The sequence below is a fragment of the Perissodus microlepis genome, chromosome 5 (genome assembly GCF_051167445.1).
Source record: "Perissodus microlepis isolate ML-2025 ecotype Zambia chromosome 5, ASM5116744v1, whole genome shotgun sequence".
Classification (NCBI taxonomy): Eukaryota; Metazoa; Chordata; class Actinopteri; order Cichliformes; family Cichlidae; genus Perissodus; species Perissodus microlepis.
In genome coordinates this window covers 21,468,842-21,485,402 of record NC_140465.1, presented here as the reverse complement: position 1 = coordinate 21,485,402, position 16,561 = coordinate 21,468,842, and the positions used below count along the sequence as shown (strand labels likewise).

At 40.2% G+C, this 16,561-nt stretch overlaps 1 protein-coding gene across 2 annotated transcripts in view; it reads left to right on the top strand.

The window, feature by feature from the left end:
• The window catches only part of LOC146387264 (uncharacterized), a 40,464-nt gene continuing 23,903 nt past the window's right edge, over window positions 1–16,561 (top strand). The window contains exons 1-10 of one of the 2 annotated variants that reach the window (XM_084928745.1): window positions 1–151; window positions 4,722–4,892; window positions 4,970–5,090; window positions 5,330–5,541; window positions 5,636–5,728; window positions 6,125–6,290; window positions 8,499–8,570; window positions 9,790–9,905; window positions 13,299–13,400; window positions 14,886–14,984. In XM_084928745.1, coding sequence (XP_084784871.1) covers window positions 137–151; window positions 4,722–4,892; window positions 4,970–5,090; window positions 5,330–5,541; window positions 5,636–5,728; window positions 6,125–6,290; window positions 8,499–8,570; window positions 9,790–9,905; window positions 13,299–13,400; window positions 14,886–14,984 — 1,167 coding nt within the window. In that variant the 5' untranslated portion in view covers window positions 1–136. Of the gene's footprint in view, window positions 152–4,718; window positions 4,893–4,969; window positions 5,091–5,329; window positions 5,542–5,635; window positions 5,729–6,124; window positions 6,291–8,498; window positions 8,571–9,789; window positions 9,906–13,298; window positions 13,401–14,885; window positions 14,985–16,561 lie in introns of both variants that reach the window. The other variant, XM_084928744.1, reaches the window with a different exon arrangement.

The following is a 16,561-nucleotide window of genomic DNA, read 5'->3' as shown; positions in this document are numbered from 1 at the left end:
CACAATTTATGCAGCGGATAAGAGGCGGCTGGCTAGACCGCGGCTCACAAATGACGGCTCGCTTGGCCGAGGTGAAATGAGAGCTAAAACGTGAGACTGGGATTTTTTTTAATTGTTTTCCTTCACCTAAGGACAAATGGATCAAGAAGAGGTATCGTTAACTTTTCTTCGCAGCGACTACACTACATGGCTAGCTAGCGAAAACCTGCGACTTTACATTACAACAGAAAATAAAATATCACCAACTTATTAGGACGTTTCCATATAACTGCAGACACCAAATATAGAAGTCGTACATACTTGATCAATCTTTTAAAACAGCTTCCTTTCAGAAAATACTCAACATGAGTGTCTGAAAGAGGTTTAGACTGAGTTACTAACGCGCATGCATTGTAAGTTAGTTATTTTTTGTGGTAATGTTAAGTTACATCAGATTTTTGAACTACAGAAACAGCGAGGAAGGAAATGCGGTTCAGCCAGTTGTCTGCACAGGATGAAACAGACGTTTATGTAATAGGTGTAACCACAGCACAGACAGCTTACAGCTACAACGATTACTGATAAAAAAAATGTTTCTCATTGCTTCAAAACTTTGTTCTGATTCTTGAGTGTTTCCGCTTAGCGGTTTGTGTCATCAGTGTCTTTTTTTAAATGAAAGTATGAACACAGCAAGGGCTATTTTTTTTGTTTTAGGTCTAATATCCTTGTTAATGTTGGTAAATAGACATCAACGCGCTTTACGAATTGGTTGTATGTTTTTTCTACAATAAGATTATAGCACTTTTTTAGTTATAGAACTTTTATGTTATAACTCTCTTGAATAAGAGATTTTTAATCTCAAAATTAATCTTTACATGGATACATTATGGATACTTAACCCTTTCACGGATAGTGGTCACTACAGTGGAGAGGTATTCAAAGGTTGTTATCTTGTATTTGTGTCAGTGTTGATGGCATACTTGCACATAAACCACTACATTGGACACTGACGTGTCACTCCATACCCCGCCACCCACTGGTCGTTTAATGTTACTATAGATGTATGTAGTGTGTAACTGTAATTATTGTTATTTAACCCTATCATGCATAAATTATGACAAAAACATCATGAAGAAAAAAGAATCAGGATTCAGAATTTTTTTTCTCAAGTATTTTTATTAAGCTTTCCATGCCTAAAGATGAATAAAATACAGAAAAGATACAGAAAAAAATTCCAGCATCATCACAGCATAATAGTCCCACCAGCGTGTTTCACCATGAAGATGGTATTGCTTCCTTCTGACTCCCTTCTTTCTCTAAACATAAGCAGTGTCACGGTGCCCAGAGAGCTGTAGCTTTGTCCCATCTGCCCAAAGGACATGCTTGCATAATCTTTCTCCAGGTTGTCCTTACTTATTTTAGTCTGATTTGAAGGTGTCTCTCCTGATTAAGTGAGTTTTTCTTAATCAGTGATCTGGTGGGTTATTCCTGTGCAGGGTTAAATTGATTGTCTTCTTTTGAACAGTAATTCCTGACATGGCTAAGTCATTTATGTCTTGGCAGTTATTCTGAGGTCTGTAGACACATCTCTCATTAGTTTTCAATGTCTTTGAAATCTTTCTCTTTCTCCTTCTGCCAGCCTTGTTCTTTAATGTGTCATGGATATACTTATCATTCTGCTTCTTGACACTTAGAAACACTGTTATAACACTGTTATAACTATGTCTCCCAAAAGAAAGATACCCATCCATCTAAACAAATCACAAAAATGACCTACATGGCAAAAACCAAATACAGGATATCAGCACAGATACCTCATAACAGCTGTCAAACAGTGGTGGACGGTTGATGATTTGACTTGTTTTGCAGCCACAGGACCAGTCAGCATGTATACCAGTGTATTCTAAAGTCAAGTGTGAGGCTGTCACGGCCCCTGTGTCTGATTTAAAAAAAAAATCATATTCTTTTGGACATGTGATGTTATTTATCTTCTAGTCTCTATATGATATTTAGTTTACTTATTTGTCTTTCTGAGTTTCTGTGTCTCTAGTCCTGGTTGCTCGTTATGATGTTAGTTCCCTTCTGTGTCCACTCTGTCCCAGTCTCATCTATGTTTCATCTTCTGCACGACTTCTATATTTTCTGTGTTTTGTCTTCTTTCTGCATCAAGCTGTTATGTCTTTGTAGGGGTCTCAGTGTCAGTCATGTCTCCATGTTTATCTGCTGTTCCTGTCAGTTCTCATGTCTTTGTCTGGGTCTCTATATTCGTTTCGAAAATAAAGCTGTTTTGAGGTTTACACCTTATCTTACAGTACATGCACTTTTGGTTCAATTCCTACCTGCCACACAGCAGAGACTTGACAGAGGACATCTGTCCATTAAAGTTTGTATTCAGGTGGATCATAAAACAGGACAACGATCTCAAGCACATGTGAGTGAAGTTGGCCCCCCCACCTTCTTCAAATCTAACAAAAGTGGTATCAAATGTTTGTGCTACGTTTGTGCTGCAAAAAATGTCGTTTGTGCTGCTTCTGTCTTAAAGATATCAATGAAAATGTAAAGGTCGACCAGCCCCCCCACATCACCCAAATCAAACAAAATTGATGTCAAACATTTGTGCTACGTTTGTGCTGCAAAATTTTTTGTATGTGCTGCTATTATTTTAAAGATATTAATAAAATAATGTCCTGATCCGTGCTTAATCATCCAGGCAAGTAAATCCCAAAAGGTTGATTCTGCAGATCTAGTTTGTGAATGATGGTGTTGAAAGCTGAACTGAAGTCTATGAACGGCATTCTAAAGTATGACAGGATTTGTAGTGTGCTAGGACCAGCCGCTCTAAGCACTTTGTAATGATGTTGGTGAGGGCTACTGGGCGGTAGTCGTTTAGGCTTGATGGATTGGAGTTTTGGTGTTTGGGAACGATGGAGGTGGAGTTGAAGCAGGCCGGTACCACAGCGTGGGCCAAGGACAGGTTGAATATGTCTGTCAGCACTCCTGCAAGCTCCCCAGAACATGCTCTGAGAACGCGCCCGGGGATGCCATCAGGACCTGCAGCCTTGTGGACATTAATCCTGCTCAGCACCGCTCCTACATCGGTGGGGGAGAGAGTCAGTGGTTGATGGTCCGGCGTCACATTGTTGGATTCCGCCGCTCAAAATGGGCATAAAAGCTGTTGAGCTTGTTGAGGAAGGAGGATGCAGGGGAGGGTTTGGTGGTCCTGTAGTCTGTAACGGTCTGGAGTCCTTGCCACATGCATCAGGGGTTGGAGTTGGAGAAGTGTTCTTCTACCTTCTTTTTGTAATGGTGTTTGGCTTTTTTGATACCCCTCTTTAGCTTAGCCCTAGCTGTACTGTAGGCATGTGCATCTCCTGACCTGAAGGCAGTGTTGCGGGCCTTCAGGAGGAGAATGTGGAGTTAATGTGATCCGTAAATTTTGGTATGTCCTGAGATTTGATTTTCACCCAGGTGTCATCCACATACCAGAACCATGACTTGGTGGTGTTCCTGTGTAGGAGAACTACCCAGGAACCATGACGGTACTGGGTCTGAGACCCAGTTTTTTGTGTATTTTTGTTTTATTTTGTTGATTATTGTATTTTTCTCTGTTTCATGTTTTATTCCAAAGGGGTCTGGTGCGTTTTTGTCATTGTGTTTTGCTTCACTTCCCTGTGACATCATTATGTTTAATTTCAGTCAGCTGTTTCCCCATATGTTTACCTCCTGTGGATTTAAGTCCTTATGACCTTTACATTTTCATTGATATCTTTAAGACAGAAGCAGCACAAACGACATTTTTTGCAGCACAAACCAGCACAAACGTAGCACAAACGTTTGATACCACTTTTATTAGATTTGAAGAAGGTGGGGGGGGCAACTTCACTCACATCCTGCAGACCTCACAGAACTGAAGCAATGTTGTTGAGATTAATGGATCACAAGCTACTGAACCATGGGGGTGTGTATTTAGATTTTATTTACGTGACTCTTTTACCCAAACAAAATGCCACATCATCACGAAGTGCCTCACCTTCTAGTTCACATGTGAATGTAATCGCTTCATCTCTTTAGAAGAAATATAAAAGACTTTCCATTTGAGTGCATTTGTAGAATAATACAAAAACAATTCAATACCATAACACTGATCTTATTGAAAAATTAGAACTCTGAGTGCACTGCAGGACATCTCCAAGAGATTTAACAGGCTTTGGGCTGTGGGCTGCCCTCCTAATCCTACCTTAAAAACAGGACTTGTGTTTTCTGCGCTGCTTTTTTCACCGATTGAACTAAAAGAAAAAGGCAAGACTCTGCGTTTTTGGGCTGAGCTGTGCCCTTAGCTAGAACCAACTTATGCCCAGTGTATGCTTCAGTGGGAAATCTGTGTCATAACCTACAATGTGTCCATAACAAGCATAAATGCAGGCAGTGAAGTTGGACACTCGCAGAGGTTATGTTGTGTTGAAGTCTAAATCAGGCCTTAGTGATGCACAATGAAGTTTGTCTTGTGTTGGAGCATAACTGTCTGCTTCCAAACTTCATTCTTTTGTTGCAGTGTTTTTGCTCTGCAGCTTGCAGCATCAATCCTCAGGCTGAAAAATGACTTTTAAAAAAAATAACTTATCATATACTTAATTTATCTTTAAGTAATTCAAGAAGCAGGAAACAGTAAAAATCTCCCAGAACGTGGTGTTATTGGTTTTGAGTTTTCAGCCACATGTTGCCTTCACTGTCACCAAAAGCAGCTGGAGGAGATCTCTGCTTGGTGTAAAGAGGAAGGTCTTCCTCCTGACTCCTCAAAGGAAACTCAGCTGTGTTTGCTATGGCGCGCCCTTCAGCACACGACGAGCCGCCTCAGCAAAGTGACCAGAGACCTGGAAACCCACCGCTCTCAGCACTTAGCAGAAATGGCGGAGGTAAGGTATCCCCTCTGAAGATATCAGAATGTGACGATAAGAGAGAAAGTTTGTTATCTGTCTTTTCTGTGCGTAAGGTACGCAAGTCGCTGGAGCAGATCAGATTCTTCACGGAGCACAAAAATGTTTTGGCTCAGGAGATACAAGATGAGAATGATCACCTTAAGGAGCAGCTGCGGCGCCTAATATCACTTCAAGGTGTGAAAAATTCTTACCTACACAATATACAGATTACAGTAACCCAAGAGCAGAATTAATGTAGTGTTTCCTCATTATTGGATGGTATTTACCCATAAATTTCTAAAGACAGAGATGTTTTAGTCTCATACACTAAAGGACTCATTCTTATTCTTTTATCATCCTAAACATGCTCTATTTACTTGATTACCCACAAATTTCGTGAGTAATCAACTCCCCTCACCGATTTCCTCTGTCAGATGCCCAGATAAGCGAGGTGGCTAAAATGCTGTACCAGCAGGGTCTCACAGAGTTGATTCACAGCAGCCCCAGTGAGCAGGTGGCATACCTCCTGGTGGAGAGGGCTTCCCTGCTTGAGACAAGTGAGCTTACAGACAAGTTGACGGGTGATGGAAACACAGCCAACCATATGGGGACAGGAGCACAAGTGAAGAGCACTGGCGTATCCCAGGTTAGAGGAAGAACATCACAAATTCAGTCTCATATGGCCAACATGCATATTGTTTTCCTAGTCTGTGACGCTGTCTTCAAATGTTATTCTACAGGCTGCCCACAAGGGGGCACCACGTCATGGGCAGAGCGCATGGAAAAAACTCTTTGGACTCAAGTTCTCACAGAACAAACATACTTTTATTCCTGTATGTATGTCGTTAGTTCGCTCATCTCCTTTAAATACTAACAAACACTAAGATTGCTCTCAGGAACTGATGCTGACTTTAGCTTTTGTATAATGTGTAAACATAAAGATCTTGCACGTTAGCCATTTGCCACATTAACTACAAACTCTTATTTTCTGTTCCAGTGTTATTTAGCTCTGTTCTGAGCACAGGTTAGGGAATTTGCATGGCAGAAGAATTTCAAGATACTACCCGACTGATGCATCTTGACCCACTGCACTTCTCAAGGTGTCCAGTTCTTGCATGGACCTCTAAACATTTACCCTATATGTTCCTGCTCCTGCTTACTTCCTTTTAGAGCTTGTCAGTTATTGCTGTATTGGACATGCGGAAAGTTGATGCGTGTTGTATTCGCAGGCTGAGGCCAGATTTTTGGCTGGCCAGGAAAGCAGTTTGGGAAGAGAGTGCTCCCGGCTGGAGCGGGACCTGGAGGAGGGCTCCCGCCGGCTGGCAATGGCGCACAATGAGATCCGGCGTTTGACTGATGAGCTGGAGTCTGCTCATTTGACCCAGAGAGCGTATGGTGAGAGATATTAATCAGCAATTTATAAAGAGGCTGTCATTCTTAAACTGATTTCTCATGGTGGCTTGCCATCACAATTGTCTCTGTGTTTATATGGATACGCTAAATGCAGCTTTTCCTGGAGGCATTTGGTCCCTCCCATTCATGGACATTTTGCAATAATGCCCTGAGGGAATTTCTTCAAATTTGGAATAGACGTTCACTTTGACTTAATCCTGAGGTGATTATATTGTCCTTGCAGTACCACCTTGTTTGGTATAGCACACTCCTAAGTATAGTAAATTTAATCACATGTAATCTTCAGAATTACCGTACTAAATTGCAAATCTTGTTAGTTGCATTACATGCCATCCTTAGTCATCTGCAAGACGGGGGATTAGAAACAAACAAACAAAAATACCCATGTCTTTACTTGCACACTTATATTATAGTTTGCTGGCTTCAGCTTGTGTGCAAGGTAGAGGAAAAATACTAAGGTAACAAAGGCGTGATAAGTGGTCAGGCTTGCAGCATTGCAGCCTCCGTTTCCACCCACGCCTCTTTCTACAGTGGAGAAATTGTGGCTGAGCATTTCTTTGTGAAGTCTAAGGAATTTGGAAAGAAAGCGTCCGTACTTTTTTAAGTTTCCTTGAAGATGTTTCACCTCTCATCCGAGAAGCGTCTTCACTTCAGTTCTAAGAGCAAATGGTGGAGAGTCCCAGATTTTAAGCCTCTTTAAGTGTTTAATTTAATTTAATTGTTTTAATTTTAAGTGTCCTCTACCTAATCACATCAGCCAAGATGTGAAAACAGGTGTGGTTCACAATCAGCCAAGGTTTCGGGTGAACCCATTGTGAAGCCTAGCCACACCCTATCATGTGATTTACTGAGGTCAAATGTCCCAGGATGTGAGTGGGCATTAAGGCGTCTGGGAAGGGATCTAAAAACTGGATTATAGATGGCAGACAGTTGGTGTCATAAACCACCGCCTCTGTTCAAAATGGTCGTTCACAGTGGACATAGATGGCTTCTTTCACTCCTCTTTCAAACCACAGAAAATGACTACAAGCTCGTTGGAAAACAGAACCAGCTTCACCCGCTCTAATCTGGGACTCTCCACCAATTGCTCTTTGAACTGAAGAAGCTTCTTGGATGAGAAGTAAAAGGTCTTCAAGGAAACTTAAAGAAGTCCAGATGCCTTTCTTTCCAGGCTCCTTAGAGTACAATGACCTGGATGACTGAGAACCTTCACAGACATTTCTTTGTGAAATGCTTTTTGGGCTGGATTTTTGCTCATCCTGCTGAAGGACCAGTAAATTTATGGCAAGGTGATAGGTTCATCATCCTTTGTCTGTCTGTCCATGCGTCCACAATTCACAAGATTCACTGGCATTGTTCTCGACTTTGTGTTAATGATTAAACACTAAAAAGAAGATCTTGTATGTTCCTCACCAGGATAGGGTTTCTGTCACGGTGGGGAGGTGTAGTCTAAGCTTGATTGTTCACTGGTAATTACAGTATGTGACAGCTCATCTCATGTAAAAGTAATGTAACAAATTATTAAAAAATACTCTCTCTGGGAAATAATTGCACTAACAATACACAAGCAAAGCATTATTTGAAGAAAAATTAACAAGTACTGTGTGATACACTGGTTGTTGTGAGTAACACATCAGAATTCTTTATTTCATTCACATTAGAGCCTCTCCTGGGATAAAAGAGAAAATATACACATACAAGGAGAGGGTCATTCAATGCACATCATCATAAAAAAAGAAAGAAATACATCAATCAATAAATCGCCCATTTCCAAATGCAGTTATAATTTATCTACAAGATTTTCATAGGCTCAAAAGTAACTAGACATTTGGCTAACAGGCTATTTCATGGCCAGGTTAGATCTGTTCTCTTGTTATTCTGTAGTGTACAGTTCAAGATTGATGTGTTTTATTTGACTCTGGATACATATGTATGTCAAATGAAACTAGTTGAAAGCATGCAACCTCAAAGTTCAGTCCTATTTTCTTTTAGTGTAAAATAATCAGCCATGACTGCTTGAAAAGAAAATGCCACATTTAGCTAAATCTGGAACCGATTTTTAGCCTTGTTTGTATAACACATACGCATACTCTTCAAATAAAACTGAAGTTTTGCACCCCTGTAACAAAACGTAACCAGCAACTTTGTTCAGAGAAGTGTGTGCTTACTCTAGCTTATGTTGTTTTTCAGAGCCTGAGCTGCAATCAGCACAGCAGGAGGTGGAGCAGCTCCGGCAGGAGGTAGAAAAGCTGAAGAAATATGGTGAGAATTGTTTTGCATGTTTTCAGCACAAAATTGCCACTACGAATTCCCAACAGATAGCCAGACACAGTTTGTGATTCACTTTGGTTGTTATAATAGCTTTATAGTGACTCTTTGGTGAAATGTCATTCAGCATTCATCCGTGCTCCAGCTTACTCCACACATTTCCCCTGAAACTACTGCGCCGCATATCCGCTGCAGCTGAGCCAACAACACACTTCGCCACTACCAAGAAATTGCATTCTAAACAACAGTTTTCAAAGAACTCATTGTGAAACGAAGACAAAAGCGGGTTTACACGCCCCATACAGTTCAGATTCATGAACTGGAATAAAACCCCTTCTTTAAGTAGTTTTCCCTCCACCGCAGATCAGCAAGGAAACAGCTTTTATTAACCCCTCACCTGTAAAAGCCTGATGGGGTATTGTTGTCATCCTGCCAGGTGGGCAGGTGGCATTGAAACCCGAGCTAGGGTATTCAGATTCATGCCTCGGGTGTATCTCCTAAAAATCTCAGATAAGTTCAAGTTCAGATTTTAAGTATTCTGAAAATCTTGCGAACACGATAACTCGAGAAGGAAGTGACTTAGGATTTTTACATTTACAACATAGATGCATCTACTAGTATGCTGAGGGGTAGCGCTGGTGGCCATCAGTGTTTTGTATAATAGACTTGGACCAATAAATTTAAACTGCTGGAGCATTATTTTAGCTTCAGAAATGTGGAGTACAGCAGGTAGTACAGTCTTTAAAAAATATAAATTCATCTTTTAATCACATTTATTAAGTAGACCTTCAAAGTGTTTAAAGTAAAGTAAAAATGATAACAGTGATAGTATGTTGTATTATTATTATTATCATCATTATCATCATCTAATGCAGCGGTCCCCAAGCCCTGGGCCACAGACTGGTACAGGTCTGAGTCATTTGGTACTGGGCTGCGAGAGTTGAGACTTGGGTGTGAAATTCATGTTTTTCAGGGTTTTTAGCATTATTTTTTTAATTGTTTTTATCGTTAACTCGGTTTCCCTGGGTCTTTTCCTGTGTGTTATGAAGAAATCTTCTTTTTATTTGGTACCGGTACTGGTTTTATTTAGTTGTATTTATCTGCGACACCTTAAAAGTCGTTCTATGCAAATATTGTCTGACATAAACCGGTCCATGGCGCAAAAAAGGTTGGGGACCGCTGATCTAATAAGTACTTTTTTGTTTTTTTAAAGAAATGGTGGAACTGCGAAAGACCAAAGAGCTAAATGATCGCCTGGACCTCGAGATCAGAGCCTTGAGGAATAGGGTTCGCTCCTTGGATGCTGAGAAAACCTCTTTGAAGCAGATGGTAAGAGACCAGCTAGAATAAAGTAATTTACAAAAACATACAATGACGATTTTTTTATTGTTCATAAGTTGAGGACAAGATCTTTTGATAGAAGAGCATTAAATTACATTTACAATACTCAACACAAATCAAGCACATAACTTGCTGTACTTGGTTTCTTTGCTTTGGTTATTTCATTAGGAATTATGTGGAATGTTTTTTCTCTCATTCGACACTAGGGATGGGTATCGTTTAGGTTTTATCCGATACCAGTACCAAACCGGTACTTTTGAAACTGTGCCGGTGCTTAAACGGTGCTCAAACCGGTGCTTAAAGAATGGAGAACACACACTTTGTCCAAAAACCTCTCATGTTTAGCTGTTTTTTTGTAAAAAGATAACAATGTTAGCCTTTTCTGCAGCTATGGGGCATATATGGTATCACTCTTGGCTGGAAGCAGTGCTTAAACAATGGAAAAAACATAAACTTTGTCCAAAAACCTCTCATGTTTAACTGTTTTCCACTTTTTCTTTGGTCATTTTAGCCTTTTTGGCCAGGGTGAAGGGAGTATCTGCCATCAAACAAGAAGACAGCCGCATGTAGCTATGATGATGTTTGCTAGTTCACCTTAATGCATTAATGTAATACCGTGGTGAGCCTACTCAACGTAAATTACACACGAACAACATTAAGCTACTCACGCAGAGAAGAACGGCTGCTGCTGCCATCATCATCCGTCATCATTTCTGCTACACTGGCAGGGCTAGGGGCCAGGACTCTCCTCTTCGGGTTTTTGGGGGATGTTGCTAACTCCGGGTCCGATAACAGGCAACCCACCCGCAGTAGATGTGCTCGGTGTGAGGTCTCGCAGCAAGCTATCAAATACGGTGCATTTCTCGGCTTTTAACAAAATGCTATACGTCGCCAGGTGTTTCATCAGATTCGAGGAGTTACCTCCTTTGCACAGTATCACAGTATCAGCTTAAAGCACTTGTTGCAGGCTGCTGAGTTTGAATCTTTTGCTGTGAAGTACAGCCAGACTTTTGACCGCTTCGCTTTGGGCATTTTTAATCTGCTCTAAAAGAACGTACGTACCTGGCCCCGCCTGCTACGCTTGCAAAGGTAAAACGATTGGCTAGAATCCAAAGTGTATGACATCTCAGGGAAAAAAAGCACCAAAATAAAGCACCGAAATGTGCGCTGCTTTTCGGTCTGGTTACTACCGTTTATGTCAGAACCCATCCCTATTCGACACTAATTTCATTTACATGTTATCACATATATTAAAAGCTGTGGAAAATCACACAGTACTATGCAAAATTCACCCGTCATTTCTTTATATTTTGTTAGGAAAATGGGAAACAGGTGCAGTAATTTATTGAAATGTGTAAACATACATGTATATACGGTGTAAAAGACAAAAATAATTGTAACAAACTTGAAATTCAAGGTGAAATTCATCTTTATTCTTCAACGTAGCCTATACCTGCTTCTTCAAGGCATCTTATAATTTCTTTAAGTAGTCTTCAGAAATATTTTTCCAGGCTTCGTGAAGGACATTTAAAGCTCTTCTTTGGATGTCGGCTACCTTTTGTTCTGTTCTCTGTCCAGATGATCCCACACTGCTTCAATAATGCTGAGGTCTCTGGGGAGCTCAATCCAAGACTGATGACTGTGTTTCATTGTGTTTTTTCTCTATCCTAGTGTGCGTTTATTGCGTTGGAAATGTGTTTGGGATTGTTGTCAGGCTGAGAAATGAAGGTGTTGCCAATCAGATTCTTTCCAGATGGCACTATATGGTGCATCAAAATTGGACTGTAGCTTTCTGCGTTAATGATTCCATCAAATTTGACGAGATCTCCAACACCAGTGGCTCTAATACAGCTCTAAACCACCAAACACCACCACCAACTCAATTTTTATTTATTTTTAATCAGCAGTGATACATCCTATACTTCCTCTTTACAACTGTACCCCTATGTACAAGCATATACTCGCATCAAACTACACAGAGCAGCTATGAATGTCACAGAAGCACACATACATACATACAAATAAAGAAAAAGTATACACGAGCAGGACCTTCTTGCTGTGAGGCAACAGTGTTAACCACTCTGCCACTGTACTGCCTGCTGTCCTGAGTTCAATTCCACCATCAGGCCAGGGTCTTTCTGTGTGGAGTTTGCATGTTCTCCCCGTGTTTGCGTGGGTTCTCCCCGGGTACTCCGGCTTCCTCCCACAGTCCAAAGACATGCAGTTAGTGGAGATAGGTTAATTGGAAACACTAAATTGCCCATAGGTGTGAATGCGGGAGTGAATGCGAGTGCAATTGGTTGTCTCCTGTCTGTGTGTTAGCCCTTTGACAGACTGGCAACCTGTCCAAGGTGTACCCTAACTCTCGCACTAAGACAGCTGGGATAGGCTCCGATGCCCCCCGCAACCCTGAAAAGGATAAGCGGAAGCGAATGGATGGATGGATGGATGGATGGATGACCACTCTTTGGCCTTATATGAAGCAGTCTTTTACCACCACCATGTTTTACAGATGGCTGTAGACACTCACTGTTGTACCTCTCTCCTGACCTTCCCCATACATACCACACAAGATTTCACCAACAATTTGACCAACAATCACCTTGTTAATGCAAAAATACTATTTTATGCCTTCAAACTATGTTTTCTTTCGCCAACTAAAGATATGGCAATAAATGGGAATAAATTATGTGTTTTTCCTGTTGTCTGTTATGTGTGTGCACAATAGTGGTTCATCCTGTAAGTTAGGTGCATTTTTTGTGCTTGACTAATTCATAAGTCAGCATTAAGCAGCTTAACAAAAAAAACCATTCCTCTGAAAAAGGATCAGGTTGAAGGACTGGACTGAAAAAGCAGCCAGTGTCTAAAGAAAAACTTTGAAAGACCTTCTGAAAACCTGGAGAACTATTGCTTTTTAATAAATACAAGGAGCTCTCACTTCTCTGAAGCAAAATATAATGAAATGAGGGTTGGGGCAAGACTTTTGTGCAATACTGTATCTTTGTGAAACTGTGTTAGATTTATTTGCTGTTACTTTCTGTACAGCAAAATTTAGTTAAATTAAAACAAAATAGCAAAGTTCTCAGTTCGCATTTCGCCTTTGCTGTTAATTCACGGCTAAATATGAAGTACATGAGAAGTACATGCACCTACATGTTAACTGCATGTGCAGAACAGACATTATGCAAATATATGTAGCATAAAGGCCCCTGTGAGGATTGGTTTGTTTGTGTGTGTGTGTGTGTGTGTGGGGGTGTGTGGGTGGGTGGGCTCTTTTATTTTGTAGATCGGCTAATTAATTATTTAAGCATCAAATAACACAAACATGAATGAATGAATAGTGAAATAACAACTTGTCTACTGTATGTGTGTTTGTCTTAGGTCGTGTCGCTGCAGGAAGAAGCAGAGCAGTTGAAGGCAGCCTTACAGGAGGAGCTCCTAACTAAAGAGGTTCCAGTCAAACAAGTAACAGAGATAACTCAAGTAAGTCTGTTTAAACATGATGTATTCACTCAAGGTTTTGCATTTTTATGCTATATATACATATTTTGGTGACAGGAGCGTTTTGGAGGAAGTTAGCTTTGAAACCTTCTAAACTGGTCTTGTGCTATTTTTGGTAACTGCTCTTACATAAATGCACAACTAAGAATGCAACAGCAAATTTGGGGTTTACATTGGCAGGAGACTCATATGCACAATGCAGGAGTGAGAGTATGACATGGAAAGTTTTAACTGCTGTTTGAATAATCTAAAATGAACAAAAGCCTACAGGGAAAAGGAGCGAGGGCAAACATGAGCTTGTAAAAGGAAGGTTAGGCAGCGCTTGGGCAAACATAACACAGCTTGACAGAGAGAATAACAGAACTATCTTTGCACAGATGGCTGGTCAGTCAGTAGGAGACGGGTGGGCAACATATATCAGCTGAAAGTAATTAATACAGGTGAAGACAATTAGGACAATCACACTGGAGCCCGGCACAGAAAATAAGAGTAGAGACACAACAGGAATCACACACGCAGGCAGGGGGAGGAACAGATAGAGAACCACTTAGGGAACTGAAATAACAAAAATCAGAACATGAACTTAAACACTTGGCTGTAAAACTGTCAACTCATTTCTTCAATAGCCAAAACAGCTATTCAAAATTCACTAATATCACTTTTGCTTTCACTCTAAGACAGGATGTGTTAAAATCCTGCGCACTGTTTGTGTTATTCTATTTCAGTATGTGTTAAATTATAAAATATAATTAGAAATAGTTAACTGTCTAATTAAGGCATCGCACAGTTCATGCAGATTTGTCGACTGCACAGTTGATGCTAATTTCCTGTTCCACCAAATCCCGAAGGTGCTCTACAGCAACCTGAACTTTTGATGAGGGCTTAATACACACCGGAGTAATTAGGGAATGAGACACAGAAGGAGAGCACAGCAGGGAGTAATCAGAGGTAACGAGACAAGGGGACGCAAAACCAGAACACAGGACAGGGACTATCAGAATAAAAACAGGAAACACACGGCAGGCACAGAGGCATGGACTTGACGCTGAGCAGAGAAAGTACGGAGCACAGGGACAGCAACAACAACTGCGACATGAGACACGACTGAACAAGAAAATAGACATGAAGACAGAACTAAACCTACACTACACATGAGGGGCACAGGAACAAAACCTAAGAACTAGAAATCACAGAACAAAGAACAACTAGCGCGCTAGACATACAAAACAGACACCAAAACACTAGCAGTCATAAACCATGATGAAATAAAAAATAAAAGTACAAAACTCAAAATACAGGGTCACCTACACAGGACTGTGACACAAACTTACAAATACCTGAATATTATGTCTGCCCAACATCACAACAGTCAGTACAGATTGGCTAGAAAAAAAGATTTCATTATTTACGTTCTTCATATTGATGCGCTTGAATAAAATGTAAAGTTTGATTTTGTACTTCTTTCAGTCTCCAACAGCAGAGCTGGTACAGAGCAACAAGACCTGCAGACGTTTGCAAGAAAAGCTCACTGCAGAGAGGAGAAGCCTTTTGGAAAAAGAGGAAACTGTAAGTAAATATATTAATAAGTTAAAACCGTCATGCAAACAAGACAGAACATCACAATGAACAGAAGACAACACATAAGCACAAACCGCACACAGAGACACACAAAGGCAAAGACAGAAAACCTGGTATTTAATTCCAATACTAAACTCTATCTATTTCCCCAATTGTCTCTGAATCGTTATCTTACAACAGTTACCTAATAAATGTGTCTAACTTTAATCAGTGCATCAATTTACACAACTTTGCTTCTTATGACATTCAACACCCTCTTTGTATAACTTTCTGGGCTTTCTTCCCAGACCTTATCATCAATCATTTTTAGGGCTCATTTTCACAGGCTTATGGCTGAGGTCAGTTCATGAAGTCAAAACTAATGACCGTTATGCCAGCCTTACACTAAAAAAAAAAGATTGGCCTATTTCTAACAACCATTTGTCACAAAGCTCTCAAAATAGGCCACAAACCTATCAAGGTTACACATTATTTCCAGTTATTAAATCTCAAAACAACCTGTGTGCATCAACAGGTGTTCTTACAAATGTAAACAATGCTTGACCTAAATATATGGGTCACAAACAATTTGAGCATATGGGTCAAATGCTTAACATTGTAATTTCAGTATATAAACACTCTAGTACAGGTACGTAGTGTATACAAGTATATATGTCGCCTGTAATTTGCATGGAAGTGACACACCTGTCTATTAACACTGAACAGTTGCTCTCCAAGCTGTAGTGTATTTGTGAAAACAACACTTTCTTGGATTCTGATTTCACCAAGCAAGAGTCAGAAAACCTCTCGGAGCTGTTGCTGACTAATTGGGGGAACCGGTGGTTGCATCATGTCCAGTATGACAGAAAAATGTTGAATGTGAGGAGGAAGATCTCTCATGGTCTTTAAGGTTTATGTGGTGTTTGAGCTTTAGGTCTATATTTCAGTTTTGGGTTTCTTTTTTTTTAATCTAATGAGTGAATTCTTTATTCTTGTATTTGGTAGTTTGAGTTTTAGATTCCCGATTCGATTCTTTTGTATTATTCTAACAAAGAGTTTGATTTCTTTTCATATAGTTGAGTCTATTGCTTCATTGTATTTTTAGCAGTATGTTTCAAGATAGTTTGCCGTCTAGTGTTGCACTTTCTTTAGCTCCAGTTCCCATATGTGATTTTGTTACAAATCATCAGTTTTTTTAACCTTCATATTTTTTGGTACTTTATGCATATCAGCTATTAAAGGCCGCCTTTTGTTTACACTATTTGTACTGCCTACGCTCTGCAGTTTGTTACCTCAACACACCTAAGCGCTACAACCCACACAGCACACCTTGACAGGCAAACCTTTGCTGTTTATAATACAGAGTTTCAGCAGAGAAGTGCTGAATTCCTTCGTCGCTGTCAGGTTTAATATATACTAAATTACAATTAGAAGGATGATTTGAATGACATGTGAAAAGTGCGTCCATGAACTGCTTATCACAGTTTTAAATAGAGAGATTTAAAATCTAAAATTTAATGTGTTTCTTCCTTTGCTCTCAGTCTGACAGTTGTTGAGTAACCTTGCTGAGTAACCTTGCTGAGTAA